General features: G+C 45.8%; 1 protein-coding gene across 5 annotated transcripts in view; it reads right to left on the bottom strand.

The window, feature by feature from the left end:
• The window catches only part of LOC119160747 (protein GPR107), a 428,055-nt gene that overhangs the window by 194,551 nt on the left and 213,288 nt on the right, over window positions 1–20,216 (bottom strand). For all 5 annotated transcript variants that reach the window (XM_075881006.1, XM_075881007.1, XM_037412965.2 and 2 more), the window contains one exon: window positions 17,377–17,510. In XM_075881006.1, coding sequence (XP_075737121.1) covers window positions 17,377–17,510 — 134 coding nt within the window. The remainder of the gene's footprint in view (window positions 1–17,376; window positions 17,511–20,216) is intronic.

Genomic DNA, 20,216 nt, shown 5'->3' with positions numbered 1-20,216 from the left:
TAGCAGACTGCTCGATTTATGTCATGGCCACTTTGAAATCTTGGGGCCCTATAGCGGGCAGAAATGACTTCGTATTGCTGCATCACTTGCGAATGACTCAAATCCCCTGTTGACGCTCACTACTACAGTATAGATCGCTTATAATGTAAGTCGCAGGAGTCGCAAATGTTCCCACTATAAGCGGTACCGCACTATAACTATAACAACCTTTTTCAAAGGCCGCACTTGTGCAAAGCGCGTTGAGCATGCAGCTGTGCGTGTCTGAGAATCGAAACATGCGATGCATGCTTGCTGACATTTAAATTTCTGAATGTTAAAAAAAATTAATGTCCAAAGACATGCTTTGCCAATTAAATGAACGCGAAAGGGGGGGGTTGTCCAAAAAATAAAAGCACCGTCGCAGAAACTCGCCGACTACCAGGCAGTTTCGATTATGCGCATTACACAGAAACTATGTCGAATCACGCCCAGAATTTGACGCGTTGAAAGACGCCAACCATTCGATTTCATAGACGCGCACCCGATTTAAGACATCGCAGTTGAATCACGAACCACTATTTGAGCGCTCCATGTGCCGCCCTTGTTTTCATTAACAATATATATCCCTTCCTGTCAAGCGCGGCCACCTCAAAGAGTTTCGTTGATTCGGTATGAAACCGCAACTTAGATTCACACGACTGCTACCGATCGAAGCGCAACCAAAGCCGATTAGGCCTAGCTTGCCGTTTGGTATGTTGTCGCGGAACGTTTGTCCTAAACATAAAGATGCGGCATCAAAAAGATCGCACTAGCAGTGAACCAAGAACAGTGTGTGTGATACGAAGTTTGGATTAGTGGCCGGGAGATCAGCAACGACGACAACTCGCCAAGCTTAGGTGCGACGACAGCGCCCTGGCAGCAAAAGTAAAAGCTTGCGTCATAAACCGTAAAAGGTTTTCAATTTACGGACAAGGAAGCAAACACGATATTTGTTGCAAGCCCAATACGGACGACGTTTTCCCCGACAGGAAACTATTAAGCGCATGCAGTTGATAAGGACGGCATCGCACGTGCCATGTTGAGCGGCGCACAGCCGAAGTCACACTAGCAACGTAGTACGCTGTAGCCACGTCGGCTTATCAGTCACCAAGGGAACCGTCCTCCTTCCTTACTCAACGAGTCCGCGCAGTGTCTCGCGGTCTTTTTTTTTTTTTCTTCCCTCCGCCCTTCCTTCGTTCACTCTGTGTCTCCTCCTCCTCCGTAACAACTTTGTCGTTCGCTTCTTAGCGGCGCACTCAGCGTGCCTCCTTTCAGAAGCGCGCTCGCTACTACGGCATTTGTCACAAACAATTTCTGGCAACCACATTATAACCGGTCTTTCATCTTGAAGGACTGCACAATAAGCGGTATGCGTATACATGGGCTTCTATGGGAGGGTAAACGAGAGTAGAAAAAGACCACATTGTAAGCGGTTCTGCACTATGATGATGATGATGATGTTTGATGTTTTGTGGTGCAAGGGCCATTCTATGGCCAAAGAGCGCCAGTTCATCTTACTAGAGATATGAACAATGATTGTGATAAGCGGCTGTATAAGGGCCATAAAATTCTTCATGCTAAGGCGGGTAGAAACGTAGAACTAATGGAATTATGACCATGCCGTGAGAGGTGTGCGGTGTTAATAGATGACAAAAGTTTGTGATGATAAAAACGATGGTGGGCATGTATAGCATTAGCACAAGTGCCTCACTCGTTCACACCCTTGCGCCCAAGGGCCGTAAGGCAAGTGCTTTGTTGAGTGTAGCCACCGCAGCGGACAACTCTCTAGAAAGGTCGTGCTACGGAATGCCCGGGTATATGATATGAAAAGTACGAACCTCTTTTAAAAAAGCTAACAATGATATATGTGTAAAAAGAGGTTCCCTACCGACGAACATTGCAGGATGAAGTGGTATCTGCTGTCGGTAGGGTAATGGAAAGTGCTGTCTTCTTAGCGTGTCTAACTCTTTACACTATATCAGAATGTGAAGTACGGTGAGCGCTTCTCCACATCTTTCCCACAAAGGTGGATCGCCACCAGACAAAAGAAATTAATGTGTAGTGTATGTATGTCCTGTTCTTAACCTTGTAAGTATTACTTTTTGTGGCGTGATTTTGATACTGGTGGCCAATGTCCAAGTTGTGGCTTGATGACATGCAATTTATTATCTGTGTGTGCGTCCCATGTGATCTGCCAATAGCCTCTGAGCTTTTGTTTTAAAAAAAGGTTTCACGTCGAGTGCAAGAACTGGTATCGATGTATTAAAAGCGGTTTCGTTGGCGGATCCAGCTAGCCGGTCCACCAGAACCTTGCCTTGAATTTCACGGTGTCCTGGCACCCAGCAGACTACAATATGCTGCTTAGATGAGTAGACTGTGCATAGGAGCGAATAAAGCAAGACAAGGACAGGCTTCTGGTGCTTTTTAAGAGTTTTCAGAGCTTTTACTACGCTGAGGAAATCTGTATATATTATTGCCTTCTGTAGTTTAATTTATAAATGTGTTTGGCGGCCGCAAGTATCGCAAAAGCTTCGCCAGTGAAAATGATTGAATCAGAGTGCAGAACGCCGGCTTCCAAAAAGGATGGGCCGACGGCTGCGTACGAGAGATAAGTGTCGGACTTTAAAGCATCCGTGAAGAACTCAAGACGTGTATTTCTGTTGAAGTTTTAGGAAGTATGTCTGGATATGTGCAATTGGTGCATGCTTCGTAACCTCCAAGAAAGACATGCCGTATCTATCACCTGCCACTGCCACGGTGGCAGGCATACTGCGGGAGCCATCAAACGGTGTTCGAGTGGCACACCGGTTTCCTTCGCTAGGCCCCTCACACGGAGTGAGTAGGGCTGTCTCATAGAACGCCGTTTTTCAAACACAGCAAGGCTTGACATGTCATTGATTGTGGAATGTGATGGGTGATCTTTGTCTGCATTACATTAAGATAATGTTTAAAAAACATGTAACATCTCTATAGGTGGAGCGGCCATTCGTTTGATTCCACGTACAGGCTTCCACGGGGCTAGTGTGAAAAGCACCCGTAGAGAGGCGGATGCCTAGATGATGAACAGGATCAAGCATTTTAAGGGAAGTAGGTGTCGCAGACTGATATGCTATTGCCCCATAGTCTAGGCGGGTACGTATGAGGTTATTGTATATATTCATTCAACACTTCTTGTCACTTCCCCATGTAGTGTGTGACAACACTTTTAGAACATTTGTGGCTTTTATGCACTTGTTTCTAAATACTTGATGTGTGGTATGAAGCGTAGCTTAGTGTCCAATATTAGGCTTGAGAATTTATGTTCAGTATTAACAGAGACGTTGCCCATGCAGTCGAATATCAGGTTTGAAATGAAGGCCTCTCTTCCTGGAAAACAAGACACATGTGCTTTTCTGTGCATTCAGTCGGAACCAGTTTTTTTCTGCCCAATCGGATACTTTGTTCAGGCAAAGCTGAACCTGCCGCTCACACATGGCCAGATTACAAGACTTAAAACCGAACTGGACGTCGTCGACATATGTGGAGTAAAAGATATTTCGAGGGATAGATAAGTGCAAAGAATTTTTTTTATAATAAAAAGTGTGCAGCTAAGTACACCACTTTGCGGCACTTCTGTTTCTTGGACAAATGTTTCGGAAAGAACGCTGTCCACTCGGACACAGAATGTCCGATTTGACAAGTAACTTTCAATTGTGTTAAACATTCTTCCGCACACGCCAAGATGGGACAGGTCTCTTAATATTCCAAAGCGACATGTTGTATCGTAAGCCTTTTCGATATCGAGAAACACAAAGAGAAAGTAGTGTTTATGGACGAAAGCGTCTCTGATCTGTGCCTCGATACGAACAAGGTGGTCTGTGGTGGATATACAGTGCAGTCCACTTATAACGATATCGAGAAAACCTAAAAATATGATCGTTATAACCGGTGATCGTTATATCTGGACTGCCGCCAAAAAATCGTCGCCGGACGTACCTTTTGTAGCTCCAGGCTTCATTTCACTATTTTCACCAATTAATAAATATTGTAGATAGTAGGATGTCAAAAACAAGACTTTATTTCTTACTCCGAAGAACGCATCACGGTTTCGCTGAGGAAGAGAGACTGACCGACGGCGGGGTGGGAGCAGTGGGAGGAAGAAAGCACAGCCAGAGGTACACAGCCGGAATGCCGACGAGGCCCCGCCCCGATGCCGCCGCGCCGCTTTGCTTTTCGCTTTTTTTTATTTTCTCTCTTTCCCGCTTTCGTTCGGCAAGCTACGAGTAGCTTGCCGGCTTGCCGTTGTAGAAGGCGGGGAGCCGCGGAGCGCGGCGCTTTGCTTTTCGCATTTTTTTTTTAATTCTCTCAGCCTCTCCGCGATCGACGCGCGGCGAGGCGCAAAACGTGACACAGCTGGCGCCATCTGTAGCGCGTCGCGCCAACTCGCGATGCTCTCCTCGGCTTTTTGAACGGCCGGGACGCGCTGCCGGCGCTGTGCTGCAGTGGCGGCAGATACGTACTCGCCTACGCTAACTTTTCGTCTTGTCTCGGCATAGTTCGTTTCAGAGGAACTTATCAATCTAAGTGTTACGATTATTCTGAATGAAACATGCCGTCCACGGCAAACTTTTCATCGTTGTATCCGATATGCGGTGGATAACATATCGTTATATATGGTTTTTTTCCCCATAGCCCCAATGCATAAAATGAGACTGTTAAGTCGACCAGACGTTATAACCGATATATCGTTATATGTGGTATCGTTATAAGTGGACTGCACTGTACCCTCTCGAAACCCGAACTGAAATGGGTCGAGTAAATTGTTTGTCTCAAGGAAATGTACAAGTCGGCAGTTTATCATTTTTTCGAAGACTTTGCACAAGCAGCTTGTAAATGCAATAGGCCTATAACTCGAAGCTAAAGAAGGGTCCTTGCCCTCTTTCAAAATGGGAATAATAATAGCCTCTTTCCAGAAAGTAGGGATAGCGCCAGAAAACCAGATAGCATTGTAGAAACAAAGTAGTTTGTGTTTCAATTGGTGGGTTTTTTAACATTTCATACACCACAAGGTCAGAACCTGGGGCAGAATTACTGTAGGAGTTAAGAGATGTTTGGAGCTAAGCTAAACTGAAAGCTTGGTTATATGCCTTGTATCTAGTACATCTGTGTTCGAGTTCTTGCTTTTCTATTCTTGTTCTGTAATTTTGGAAAGTGTCAGTATAGTGGGACGAGCTGGACACCTGTTCAAAGTGTGCACCGAGGAAGTTTGCCTGATCATCCTGAGTGTTTACGAGTGGAAGTGTGTGTACTTGTTTTCCTGCTATCCTATCGACCATGTTTCAGACTTTAGCCTTCTGTGTGTATGAATTGACTCCTGACAAAAACTTCTGCCAGCTTTCTCTTCTGGCCTGCCGACGCGTTCTCCTGCCTTGAGACTTTATTTTCTTGAAGGTGTCAGGATTTTCGGCTGTCGGTGAGTTCCGAAGCAATATTCAAGCTCTGTTTTGCTGTTTGCGCGTGTTTCGGCAGTCAGAGTTCCACCACGGCACACGCCGTTTTCCAGGGTGTCCATTTGTTTGTGGGATGCATTTTGTTGCAGCATCAATCAAAAACGCTGTGAAGTAGTTGACAGCAACATCAATGTTCAAAGTACATATGTCATTCCAACCTAGACGAGCGATGGTATAAAAATGTTCCCAGTCGGCTCTGTTTATGAGCCATTTGGGAACTTGTGGTGGACACTCAGTTGCTGTAGTTGTGCTCAAAACTACAGAGAAGTGGTCACTTCCGTACGGATTACTAATGACTTTCCGCTGGAGTAGAGGCACAAGATACGGAGATACTATGCTTAGGTCTATGAAGGACTAGGTATTATTAGCAAGATTATAATAGGTTGGTTCTTTTCGATACAGAAGACACGCTCAACGAGAGAATGAACTGTTCAATCAGTCGACCTCGCGCGTCGCAACGAGAGTCACCCCATAGTCTGCTATGCGCATTCAAGTCTCCAAGGAGAACATAAGGCTCCGGAAGTTCATCAAAGATTGTAAATCATGTTTTTGCAGCTGATAACTTGGAGGAATGTAAATAGTCAAACTGTGATCAGTTTACCAAAAAGAACAGCTCTAAATGCCACTGCCTCAAGGGACGTTTGGAGTTGTAAGTGTGTGCATGCAATACCTTGATTCACGATAAGGGCAACACCTCCGGATGATGTCATGGCATCATCACGGTCCTTTCAGAAAATAACGTATTTACGGAGAAAGTTGGTGTGTTTTGAATTTAGGTGTGTTTCTTGTGCACACAGAGCACTTTTGGTGAGTGTTCATGTAAAAGTTCTTGGACATCTTCAAGGTTTCTGAGAAGGCCCTTGATGTTCCAATGTATAATTTGAGTGTTCATGGTGAATGTGAAGTAGTGCTGTGTGTACAAAAAGCGAGTGGCTGTTTAGGTGGGTAGTTTGAATTCAAGTAACAGGGTCGTCACCAGGCCCTGTTATTTGCTTTTTGTTTTCTCGCCGCGCTCCAAGAGCCACGCCGCTCTTTCGACACCAAGGGTACCGACGTATCTATTGCCTGCTCGGATGCACTGGATGCCCGCACGTGTGAGCTGATAGTTCGTATTCTGGGCCTCACCTGGTGAGGCGAGGCCTTGAGACCTGAGGACCCTGGAGTCTCCGGTCTCTGTTCGCGGGTAGGTGGAGTAGTCTGGACTACAGCCGCCTGAAGGGCAGATGCCACAACCGCCGGCTCGCTATGCGCGGGCCGAAGGAGTGGCAAGGGCTGGTGCGGCGGTGCCCCCTGACGCCCCGCATCAGCGTATGTAGGTCCATAGAATGGTGAGACTCTTCGCCGTGCTTCCTTAAATAAAATGTTCTCCTTCACCTCCAATGTAATTATCTTTTTTTTTCTTCTAGTATGCGCAGGAGCGTGAATATGCGGCATGGTTTCCTTCACAGTTTACACAGTGTGGCGGTTGTTTGTAGTTCTCAGACACGTGGCTTAGGACTCGACATTGTGCACAAGCCTGGCGACCACGACAGCTTTTAGAGCCATGGCCATACCTCCGGCATTGGAAGCAACGACGAGAGTTTGGTATGTACGACCTGAGAGAGGTCTTCGTGTACCCTGTTTGAATTGGATCCAGCAGTTTACTGGAAGCAAACGTGAGTAATAAGTGTCTTGTTGGTGTTTCTTTGTTACTTCTTCTGATGATGATTCTCTGTACATTAGTGACATTTTGGCTCTTCCACCCCTCCAAAAGTTCAGTATCAGTCAAGTCAAGTAAGTCTGCATCAGATACCACTCCGCGAGCTATGTTCATTGATCTGTGTGGAGTTACGGCGATCGGTACGTCACCGAAAGTTGAGAGGCCGCCTACCTTTTCAAATTGTTCTTTGTCTCGAATTTTGAGGAGGAGGTCTCTGCTAGCCATTTTAATTACATTGTATTCAGCCCCGAGAGTTTCAGTAAGATACTTGGCAACTGCGAAAGGAGATACGGTCCTGGTTTGCTTTCCAATTTTCTCACAGTGAATGACGGGAAAGTGAGAAAATTTTTCTATTGGCTGGTTGAAAAGATTTATGTCATCGGTGCGTACCCGCTTTAAGCTGGTACGATCAGTAAGTGAATGCTCTACGCAAGGCGGTCTTATTTTTATTCAGCAACGTTGGCGGCCACCCACCACGGAGCCCAACAAGGGACGCTGCAAGTTTGCGGATGGTGAAAGCTTGCAGACGTCAGCCGTACAACACTGCCATAACCCAATGCGCCTAGACCAAGGTAGGCTATTTGCACAGGGTTAGCCCTTGCCACCAGAAAAATTAGAAGTAAACAGAGGAGAGAAGTAGACAGGACAGACTAAAAGTGAGAGATAAAGACGAAGATGTAGGGAGAGAGAGAGATAGAAAAAGGCGACTGCCGATTTCCCCTGGGTGTGTCAGCCCAGGGGTGCCGTCTACGTGAAGCCGGGGCCAAATGGGTGTGTTGCCTCTGCCGGGGGGCCTTAAATGTCCAATCGCACGGCGTCGGCTCAACCTCCAGGATCCCCTTTTCCCCTGACACAGCTCAGCCATGCACGGCTAGGCGTGGGAGGGAGTCACCCCCCCCCCGGTAGCTCGAGTCCGTGGTGTCGCTACACAGCAAACGCCTGTGTAAGCAGACGCCCCTGCGGGGGTTTATGCACTATAAGTGATTACGTTTCAAGTGGTCTACACTGTATTAAGAATTTGGTTTATGTGTATGGGGACGGTCTTTCTTTTATGGAGTTAGTCGATACTGGAGCTCAAGTGTCTATAATGAGTGCTCATCTGTGTCGCAGATGGTGGAACTGTGGCCGTCACTGTAATGTGCACTGCTGGTGTTAGCATTGCCACCCGCCATGTTCCCGCTTTATTTACGGTGCTTGAAAATTGCCCTCACGACATTATCTTCGGGATGGACTTTCTATCAATGCATTCTGCCCTGATCGACTGTTCCGCCAATACTCTCTGCTTTAGAACTTCCTCTTTTTCCGGATTCTCGCCCCAAGCTCCCGAACAGCCTCTGCACCACTAACTTCTTCCAAATACCACCTAAAGCTCTCACATTCGTTAAATTAGCAACAATCTCTCCCGTGCCTGACGGTGATTATATCGTGATGCCTCTTCCTGATATACTGCTGACGTGCGACATTACTGTGCCACACTCCGTCGTAGCCCTGGCCTCTAACCGGACATATGTTTAAGGCTGCTATAACTAACCTGTTGCCATAATTTTTAGGAATACAGTATTTCCATTTTTCGGTAGACCTGTTAAGCTTTGTAGTTCTTTAATACCTGCTTTTGTTCTTATAATGTGCATTATTTCTTGTTGGTTTCCTTCACTGATCCATGTAACCACCAATTTTCCGCTTTTTCATGTTGTGTAACACCCTCCCCTCTGTAATGCCCTCGGGCCCTGGGGGTATTGAAATAAATAAATAAATAAATAAATAAATAAATAAATAAATATCTACCTGTAATCAATTTCAGTTTTACGAAGCAAGTGCTATCTCAAAGAATCTCGGTCGCCACGCTGCGACTCTAAGGGGCACATGATATCTGGAGCTTTTTTTAAAATTCTCAACTAAATTTTATGTAAATGCACAGGTAATATGTATTTTATTATGCCAACCTCACAAATGTAACTATTTTTTTTCTGTGACTTATTTTTACGACTCATCTAAAAATAAGCTTTTAATTACTACTAATTGCTGTTACAATACATAAAAATGAACAGAGAGGGAGTTATATTCAATGCATCAATACAAAACATAATTGATAAGAATTGAACTGCTGCAAGCAGTTTTAAAATCCAACAATTAAAGCAATTCAAGAGTCCATCAAAGCTTCATGTTTACACCACAGCTACTAATGAACTAAAACAAAGGGAGATAAAAGAATTATAGAGGGAGAAAAAAGAATCTGCTTGCTGCAGTTCAAGCTTTACGCATTCAACATCGTATAAGAAAAAAAATATAAATATATATAACTGTAGCTATTCTAGAGATTGAGATATTGTTGCACCAAGTAAGCAAAATGAACAAAAAGCTTGTTTTGAGAAAATCAAGAAAAAGGCAAACACTGATTTATTCACAAATATTCTAAAAGATATTTACAAGTTATTACCTTTTACTAGTTGTAACTGGTTAGTATCTTTCTGGCACATAGTCAGTTTGAAAATTTTTGCCTGTGTGACATTTATTCAGGGCTTTGTGCATATTTTCTGCTGATGCACACTTTCGAGTTGAAGCTTTCTATCACCGCTGATGTTTTTCTGCCATACAATTGCTGCAGAATGTACCAGGGTTTCGGGCGAGTTCCTTTAGTATTGATGCAGTTGCTCTGCATTTCCTGCATTAAATCTTATTACTGCCCCGCCGCAGTGGTCTAGTGGCTAAGGTGCTGACCCGAAGGTCGCGGGTTTGAATCCCGGCTGCGGCGGCAGCGTTTCCGATGGAGGCGGAAATGTTGTAGGCCCGTGTGCTCAGATTTGGGTGCACGTTAAAGAACCCCAGGTGGTCGAAATTTCCGGAGCCCTCCACTACGGCGTCTCTCATAATCATATGGCGGTTTTGGGACGTTCAACCTCACATATCAATCAATCAATTAAATCTTAGCACTGGCTCAGCCCCAGCTGCTTACACAGTAAAAAGTGAGGCATGGTGCTCCTTCGGTGCAAGTGACCATATCACTGAGTGGAGTCAGTAAATCTCGCTTCCTTTCCGCGGCGGGGGTGAACGATAGCTGCTGCAGTTCATCTTCAGCTCTCTTTTTGCCGTCTTCCAATTCTGCGGGCTGTAGAAATTTGGTATCGCGAGGCACGTGACCTTCGGCATCTTCGGACAATGACGGGCTTGTTAGGCCTAGGCTTATTTTGGCAGCATCGTAAGCGGCGGCGGTCAAGACGGCGGTCACGACGGCTTTGGCATTCGGATGCCTTGCACTTCACTTACGGATGTTGTCAATAAGTGCTCGTCACACCTTTTTTGCACCTAATGCCTTTTACGAGCCATGTGCTCGCTGCGTCAGTCACTCACACACTGAGAAAACATGGCGCGCGGCCAACAGCGCGGGTTAGCGCCGAGCAAACGGCGAGAAAAGAAATCTGCCAATCGTATGCAGAGCTCAGATCACCTGCGCTGAACAGCAACTGAGACGTTGCGTTAGGACTCTTTTGGCATGGTATTTTCAGAAAGCCTATGGCAGTCATTCCTCGCTGGCACCTCTCAAGTGATTTCTTATCACTCAGGCGTTCATAAATAGGCAACAAGGCCTGAAAAACATTAGGAGGCAAGTTACGAGGGTGTTTTGGTGCTGGCTCGCCCTTCGCCACTGCAGCATTTTGACGACACCAGGAATTGGGACCTGTTGGGCAAAATGTATGGTTTGACACCGTGTCATTTGAGGTTATGTGATGGTAGGTGGCCATCGCAGTCTTGTGCATTCTATTTACATCTCCCTGGTGCATTTTCAGAGCCCATTCGTAGTAAGAGCTTAGCTGTGTAGTGAGGTCTGCCATCAGCCGACCTTTCCGCCAAGACTCTGAAGGCCAGAAGCTTGGCTTTTTCAAATGAGGTTACGCAATGCCATGCCCATACGTTTTTGAACGTGGTTGACACAGTCCTCGTTACCAATTTTCACAAAACTGTCAGGATTTCTTTCTTGCAGAGCAAGGTAGGTCCGGCTATCCCCATCACTACGCACGGTAGTGTAGCGGAGATTGTGCCGTTCAAGGGACTGCTTGAATAAAATTAGCGCCGCCTCCACTTCCATTTTGCCCGACTTTTTATCAGTATTTTTCCAATATTTGTGATCTTTTTTTCTAACTTTCCGAAGAAATATCACCTTCCTTTGGACCCATCTCACACTCCGCACAAAATTTGCTTAGGACAACGTAGTCTAAGCAAAGCCCTGTGAACAGTTCGATCATGGTGCCGACGCCGATGTGAAACAAATGTCCACTGGTGATCCAGGTTGCAACGTACGACACTGCAATGTTTCCAGGATTGCTGAGGCGCTATTTTTCATAGAGCTCACGAACCGAACAGGCACGCTTGCTAGCCACATTTTGGGATGCACGATCCGCTGCAGGAGCCAGCTTTCCTTTGAAGTAGCTTTGCCACGTCTTGGAGTGGAGGCCACAATGGCTAATGTTCATAATTGAGAATATATCGTTTGGCCGTTACCGGTAGATTGCATAGCGCGAGTGGCGAGAACGTTCACTGAGAACGGGTTAGTTTTACGTTCACCATGGATACGTGGCGAGCTCCACCTCCACGACCTGTCACCGCAGTTCATGCACATTAGACGCAACTTGGCGACGAGTCCATATTCACGATCGTCTCTGACAATTTTCAAGTCCCCAGCACTGCGCATTTTGCACTTAGCTTGTAAAACCATAGCATTCCCCAAATCCAGGATTACAACTGTAAACACAGTTTTGTCAACCAGCTCGTGTGCGGCATTGTCATTGTCAGTCAGTAGATCTCGCTTCCTTTCCGTGGCGGGGGTGAACGATAGCTGCTGCAGTTCATCTTCAGCTCTCTTTTTGCCGTCTTCCAATTCTGCGGGCTGTAGAAATTTGGTATCGCGAGGCACGTGACCTTCGGCATCTTCGAACAATGACGGGCTTGTTAGGCCTAGGCTTATTTTGGCAGCATCGTAAGTGGCGGCGGTCACGACGGCTTTGGCAATCGGCTGCCTTGCACTTCACTTATGGATGTTGTCAATAAGTGCTCGTCACACCTTTTTTGCACCTAATGCCTTTTACGAGCCATGTGCTCGCTGCGTCAGTCACTCACACACTGAGGAAACATGGCGCGCGGCCAACAGCGCGGGTTAGCGCCGAGCAAACGGCAAGAAAAGAAATCTGCCAATCGTATGCAGAGCTCAGATCACCTGCGCTGAACAGCAACTGAGAGGTTGCGTTAGGACTCTTTTGGCATGGTATTTTCAGAAAGCCAATGGCAGTACAGAACTGCGATTGGCGGGAAATTTAAGAAAAAAGATTGCTCTTTCAAACGACACCAAGATGTCCGTGCTACGACGCGAGAAGCGGCATCTGTGTTTTGCGAAATAAGTGCCTTTATAGCTTCAACTTCGGCTGTGATTGCGCAAGATTCGACAAAATAAAGTTATGCTACGACAAAAATATTATTTGGGAAGCAGAGAAATTTTGTGTAGTAGTGCAAAAAGATTGCCATTTTCAAAAATTTGATTTTTTCACAATTTTTTTTATCCCAAAGACTCGTGTGCCCTCCTTAATAGACGATCACACCACCGCTCTTGCCGCACACGTCTGCTACGATCTTCCATGCCACCCGCAGGATGCCACAAGCCTTGATGCGGCCTTACACTCCATGATCGCCTCAGACCTCAAACCAGAGCAAACAGCCTCGCTACGCCGTCTTTGGGCATCATACTATGACATATTCGACATCGACAGCCGTTCACTGGGCCAGACTTCACTCTAAAAGCAGCGCATTAACATGGGTGATTCTCTGCCCATTCACTACCGACCGGGTGTCTACCGCAGAGCGTAAGATGATTCAGCAAGAAGTGAACAAGATGCTAGACAAAGTGATTATTGAACCTTCCTTGAACCCTTGAGCGACTCCCGTTGTGCTTGTTAAAAAGAAAGATGCTTTGTCGTGTTTCTGCGTTGACTATCGCCATCTGAATCAAATCATGAAAAAGGACATTTACCCTTTGCCCCGCATTGACAACACTCTCGATTGTCTCCGCAGTGCGCGATACTTTTCTTTCATGGACCTGCGTTCTGGCTATTGGCAGATTGCTGTTGAGAAGAAAGAACAAGAGAAGACTGCATTTGTAACTCCTGACGGCCTATACCAGTTCCAGGTTATGCAACACCCCTGCCACGTTCAAACGCATGATGGACTCTCTTCTACAGGGGTTCAAATGGTCAACATGTCGTTGTTACCTGGACGATGTGCCTGTGTTTTCACCTACATTTGAGACCCACCTTCAGAGTTTGCCAGGTAATATTTACATCTTCCACACTGCTGGCCTTCAATTAAATTTTCGAAGTGTCACTTCAGCCGCCGGCAGATCAGTGTTGAGCTATCTTATCGATGCATCAGGTGTGCAGCCGGACCCGAAGAAAATTCATGCAGTCACGAGCTTTCCTGTACCCCAGTCAGTCAAAGATGTCAGGAGTTTTGTAGGACTTTGTTCCTATTTTAGAAGATTGGTGAAAGATATTGCAACCATCGCTTGATCACTCACTGACTTGAAGAAAGACATGAATTTTACATGGAGTTCCACTCAAGCTGCCGCTTTTTCTCACCTCTTCACACTCCTCATGACTCCACCTATATTGGCTCACTTTGACCCATTCACTGCAGCAGAAGTCCAAACCGATGCTAGTAGTCACGGATCAGAGCCATCCTAGCCCAATGCCAACAGGCACACGACCGAGTTATCCCCTACGCTTGCCTCCTCACAGCTGTCGAGCGCAACTATTATATTATAGAGCGGGAGTGTCTTGCTCTTGATTGGACAGTCTCGAAGTTCCACCCATATTTATATGACATGAATTTCACTGTAATAACCATGCGCTGCGCTGGCTTTTATCACTGAAAGATTCTATTGGCTGGCTTGGGCGCTGGGCTCTGCGACTGCAGGAGTATGCAGTGACGTACAAGTCGGGTCAGCTACATCAGGATGCTGACTCCCTGTCCTGCTACCGGATCGATGAATCGAGTACCATCTCTCACACCGACATCGACACTTGCATCTTTTCAGTTTCACAACTGGCCCGCATTGGTGACGAGCAACGCCATGGTGCGTCCTTGCATGCTATAATCGAACGTCTTGAATCAACGTGCCTTCACTGATTCATACTCCTTGATGATGTACTATACTGCCGAAATTTTTAGCCCTGCTGCTTGTCATTCCAAAACACCCTCGCTTGACCGTTCTAGATGAATTTCACGATATTCCTAATGCCAATCACCTTGGTGTGTCAAGCACTTACGACTGGATCAGACGATGCTTCTTTTGGCTTGTGCTTACATGATCAGTAAGAAGATACATTGCCCCGCCGCGGTGGTCTAGTGGCTAATGTACTCAGCTGCTGACCCGCAGGTCGTGGGATCGAATCCCGGCTGCATTTCCGATGGAGGCGGAAATGTTATAGGCCTGTGTGCTCAGATTTGGGTGCACGTTAAAGAACCCCAGGTGGTCAAAATTTCCGGAGCCCTCCACTACGGCGTCTCTCATAATCATATGGTGGTTTTGGGATGTTAAACCCCACATATCAAAAAAGATACGTTGCGGCTTGTGAGAAATGGCAGCACCGCAAGACACCATCGATGCTTCCCGCCGGGCGCCTTCAACCACTGGACATTCCCTCAGAAGCGTTCTTCCGCCTTGGCTTATACTTACTAGGCCCTTTCGCCTTGTCTTCCTCTGGCCACAGGTGGCCACCGACTACGCCACGCGCTACGCCATCCCAAGAACTCTTCCAACAAGCTGTACCACGAATGGCGCCGACTTTCTCCTACATGACGTGATTTTAAAACATGGAGCTCCATGCCAGCTGCTTACAGACCGTGGTCACAGCTTTCTATCGAAGGTCACAGCCTACACCTTGCAGTAATGTGAAATGAGGCACAAGCTCAATACGTCATACCATCTGCAGACAAATGGACTCCCGGAACGCCCAAATTGAACACTTACAGACATGCTCGCTAAGTATGTGTCTTCAAACTACTCGAACTGGGATCTTGTTTTACCATACGTGAGATTTGCATACAACTCTTCGAGCCATGACCCTACCGGTTACTCTCCATTTTTTTTGTAGTTCGGCCAAGAACCAACATTGGCTCTAGATACAGTCATCCCGTCTACCACAGTACTGACCACTGAATATGCCACTGACACTATCACTTGGGATGGCCGTGCGCAAGAAATCACCTGTACTCGACTTCTGACTTCTCCAGAGGACAAACAGCATTTGTACAATCGACACTGCAACATGCACTTTTCGCCTGGTTCTTTGGTCCTGCTGTGGTCTCCGACCCGTCAAGTCGGCTTGTCAAAAAAAGTCACAGGTTTGCTGCAAATACGAAGCAATGAACGCGATAGCAACAAATTGGAAGGTCACGCGTAGAATGGAGAGCAGATCGAAACGTGCCCCGCATTTCTCACGCACAAATGATGCATGAAACGTACTCACAGGTACATAGACATGTGTGAATAGTGAATTTTAGGTTCGAAGCGAATAATGATTTTGATCGAATAATTTCAAATCAAATTCGAATGATATGTATGCTATATAAAAAAGAGGGGAATACTCATCATGACTTAACTAGCCTGCACAATATTTCTTTTGAATTGAAATGGGACTGTATGCAAATGCCTTTTTTTTTCGTTCAAAGGAAGTCAAAACAACTTGAGTAGTAGTTTTGGGAGGATGCGAGTGATAACCTGTAAAATACTTAAGATTTTAAGATTTATTATTCTTGGAGCATATAAGCCATCATAACAAGATTAATAAAATTAAGAATTGATTTGAGGGCAACATGATCTTTAAAGGGGCCTTGCAATACTTTTTCAAGTAACCATGGAGCCGGTAAACATGCTTGTTGCCTCACAAATTTACCGCCCTAAAGTTTCTAGAATCAGTCCAGTAAGAGCAGAGTTCAAAAAATTTGTGGTACGCTGCAATTGCATTTTCTCTTCTCGTGCCGACGAAATAGCAGGAAGCTAAGCAGGGAGAAATGGCACGGCGAAAGAAAATACGCCAAGTGCACCTCGTGACCTTGAGCACACCCCCCCTTTTTTTTCTTCGGATACGCGGCTCAATGGCTGTGACCAGATCCGTATATTTCTTCTTGGCTGTGACAAGTGATTTTTGAGCTTGTAGTACCATTTGCCGAGAAAAAAAAGCAATTTTACAGGTCGCATGCTGCACTATATTACTTGCCTCGCGTGTTCTCAGTAGCCTCGAATACAGATCAGCAGCCTTTTCTGACCATGCTCAATAAGTGTTGCAGGACCTCTTCAAATTTGAAGAAGGGCTTCGCGGCAAAGCTAATTTCACTTGAATGAGTGCTTTCACGACTTAGTCCTTTTACATTGCAGTAAAACCACCTTTACAGGCCTCTTTTAGGCTCTTTCTTTTTTACATTCATTTTGTTGGCAACACAAGTGATTGTTGGACGTAAACTTTTTTTTAACATCCAGGAACTTAAATGATTGTAAGCACTACGAATTGCGTACTTCGATTCTCGGATCCGTGAAGCTACATCCTCAACACTTTTTGCGCAACTGCGGCCCGAAAAGGTTGTCTTAATTATAGCACGGTACCGCTTATAGTGCGCGTATATGCAACTACTACTTTCAGTTTGGCTCACTGCTGTGAATGTGACCTGTCAGAATATCTTCAGGCACTAGTTGGTTCATTCTACGCAGAAAAGTAATTGTGCAATACTTCAAAGAGATTTCACGCGAACAGATCAAGCACACGTCTGTTCGTGTGTCTTCTTCATGGTTTCAAACAATTATTTTCTTGTGACATGTCACAAACACTGTGGAAATCATCGTTAGGGTGGTAGGACAAGGTGTGCTTACACAGGTAAGGGCACTTGCTGGGAATTTTAGAGTCATACAACCCCACTGTGCAAATTTTCTTCCTTATAGTCATGCTAAAAAAGACTGGACATGCAAATCGAGAAACCAAGAATGCTGACGCATGGTGCACTCTAGGAGTAAGCATGCTTACGTGATCGTAATGATATCGCCTCCCCCACAGGACATGTGCCTTTGGAGTTGTCCATGTTAAAAAACGTATTACAGTCTGTTTCCACTAAAAAAAACAAAGAGCCACATGCCTCCTCTGGCGGAGCAGGTAGATCCAGTAGCAGCCAACGGTGAAGAATACCATGGCCATGAGGAAGTAGACTTGTGGCAGAGGGATCTCCCCAGCCGACAGAAAGCTGCCATCGTTGTGCTCCGAGATGGACACCTGTTTGAATCATAAGTCATTGCACAGCGTTTCTGCTAATACAGGTCATCTTGTGGCAGACAAGCCTAAACATAAAAGATGATAAGGACAATAATATTTCCGTCACAAAGGCAACCAAATTCCATGTTGTTTCATTCTTTTTTTTTTTTTTTTGCCATTCCTTGATACAGTGGCTGAATTGCCACCCTTTTTGTTATAATGTCTGCCCATATCTTGTCTTTGATCCATTGTTTCTGTTCTTTAAAAGGCTTCTAAACTAACCCTTTGGCTTAGTGAAAAAACAATTTCTACAGGCAGCAAGCGCTTCTAAAAACAGCAAAATTTTGCAGTTGTGAATTGCACATGGAGTTGTCGCTTTTTTATATGCCCTTACTTCATTCCTGTCTACGCTGCTTTTGAAACTCACAGTGGCTACTCTATGATTATTTAGAAGATTGCTGCTATTATTGGCTGATAGCTGACATAAATAAAGCGCGGCACTTAAGCTCGACACGCTTCTGGAAATTATCACAGCATACAACACTTCTACTAATGTAAACATACTCAACTAAGCAAGTTTAACTTCAAATTTTGATATGAAAGATGCACTTCTGGGAGAAGTAAAATGTCACCTGCTGAAATTGGTGCACATGCACCCATTTGAACGAATCTTTCACGACACTGCTTTTTTGGCATGGCACACTTTTTATCTTGTTTATTTTGATAATTTCTTAATGTCATTAGTAGTAGCCTGAAATCTTATGAAGCACCTGTGTAGTGCCAACACCTAGAAAAAAACTATGACCGGGACGTCGCCAGCTTTGCCATGAGACACACGCTGCCATGCATTTCAAACGGGCAACATGTGGTGCTGCTAGCGACTGTACCACCACAGCCGGCAAGAGCGACTGTGTTGGCAACATTACGTTGGTGCAGCAGAGCATCTGGCTGCTTTGTGGGGGCGTTTGATGGTGTGTTCACGGCATTCACTAGAAAAGCACCAGTCTAGCAAGTTCAGCTAAAGCTAAAGCACATTTCGTGCCAGAACTTATCTTTTAAGCAGCTTTGCAGCAGCATTCCAGTCGCTTCCCCCTTACTGCATACTACAGGGTTACATGCTGGCGCCCAGTCATCCCTTAAAATTGCCTTGAGTTACTGGTCATGCAAACTGCTCTTTGAAGGTATCTGCAACTCTTTTTCTGAGGCTCAATGAGCATTTGGGCATGCAGCAAAATTGTATTTCCAGGCAAGATGAACGCATGAAATAATAACAAAAAATCCCCAAGAATGGGCATTGCAGGCATTTATTTCTCTTAATGTCTGCTTATTTGCACTGTGCTATTTTAAACTCGCTTATGACATGACGTCGCTAACGGGTTTGAGACCAATGAACACATAAAATCAAGGCAGAAAAAGCTCCCCAAGAACGGGCGTTGTAGGCGTTTATTTCTCTCAATGTCTGCTTATTTGCACAGCGCCATTTTAAACTCGTTTATAACATGACGTCACTAGTGGGTTCAAGATGTGTTTCGTCGCACTCCGGTTTGACAACACTGGCATTTTTTGCACCGAAGCGCGTCGTATCGAGTGTTCGCGTTACTTACGGCACCACTACAGGTTACAAGGAGTCGGCATGAAAGGCTCCAGCAACTGTTCCGGGTGGAAAGAAGGATAACGGAAAGGGTAGACAGTGCTTCTGCGGCTCACGTCCTAAGCATAGTTTAGGAGGCACTGGTAGTGCCAAGTTCGAAAACCGTGGATCTCAGACATACCGTAATTACTCGAATCTAACGCGCACCTTTTTTCCGGTTAAGCGAGTTCATAAATCGCATACGCGTTAGAATCGAGTACGAACAAAAAATTACGGTCAATCTATTGCCATCGGCAAATCCAAAATGGCCGCCTCCTATGTGCGTCGGCATGGCGCGTCGGCCATTTCAGCCTATGTGTTTCCCATGTGCGGCACTTCGTGCGTGTGCTGAGGAGTTCGTCATCTAGTAGTGCATTAGCATCGACGGCGTGGAAGGGCCGACTCCAAAAACTCGAGTGCACCACAATGCCGCTTTTAAAAGAAAAGTCATCGCGTGTGCAGAAACGGGCGGAAATCGGGCCGCATCGCGGTCGTTCGGAGTTCCCGAAACGTGCGTGCGGGACCGGCGGAAATAAAAGCAGAAGATTGTCGACAGCAAAGCTTCACGCAAAGGCTTCAGTGGACCACAGCAGGGTCGGTTTCCGCAAATTAAAGAGCTGCTCGGTGAGTATGTGCTTGAGCAGCGAGCGGCACAGCGGCCCGTAATGACAGAACTGCTCCAAGTGCGCGCTATGCAATCTTAGAAAAAGGTCTAATGCGGAGCCAGTTTAAAGCGAGCAGGTGCTGGCTAACTAACTTTATGAAGAGGAAAGGCTTTTCCTTTCGAAGGGGAACATGCATATGCGAAAAGTTTTGCAGAGGAGTACGATGAAAAACTTCACAGTTTTCAGAGGTTCGTCCTAAACTTGCGGCGCAACAACGGCTACCTGCTTGGGGAAATCGGGAATGCCGATCAGACGCCTCTTTACTTCGACATGCCTGGCACCACAACCGTCGAGAAGAAGGGGGCGAAGCAAGTTCACGTGCTGACATTGGTCCACGGTAAAACTACAGTGACGGCGATGCTCTGTTACACGTCAGATGGGCACAAGCTTCGCCCGTACCTCATATTTAAATGGAAGACGCTCCCGAAAGGA

Source organism: Rhipicephalus microplus, chromosome X (genome assembly GCF_043290135.1).
Source record: "Rhipicephalus microplus isolate Deutch F79 chromosome X, USDA_Rmic, whole genome shotgun sequence".
In the NCBI taxonomy this organism is placed as follows: Eukaryota; Metazoa; Arthropoda; class Arachnida; order Ixodida; family Ixodidae; genus Rhipicephalus; species Rhipicephalus microplus.
The sequence above is the reverse complement of the archived record's forward strand: the minus strand, read 5'-3'. Positions and strand labels throughout refer to the sequence as shown.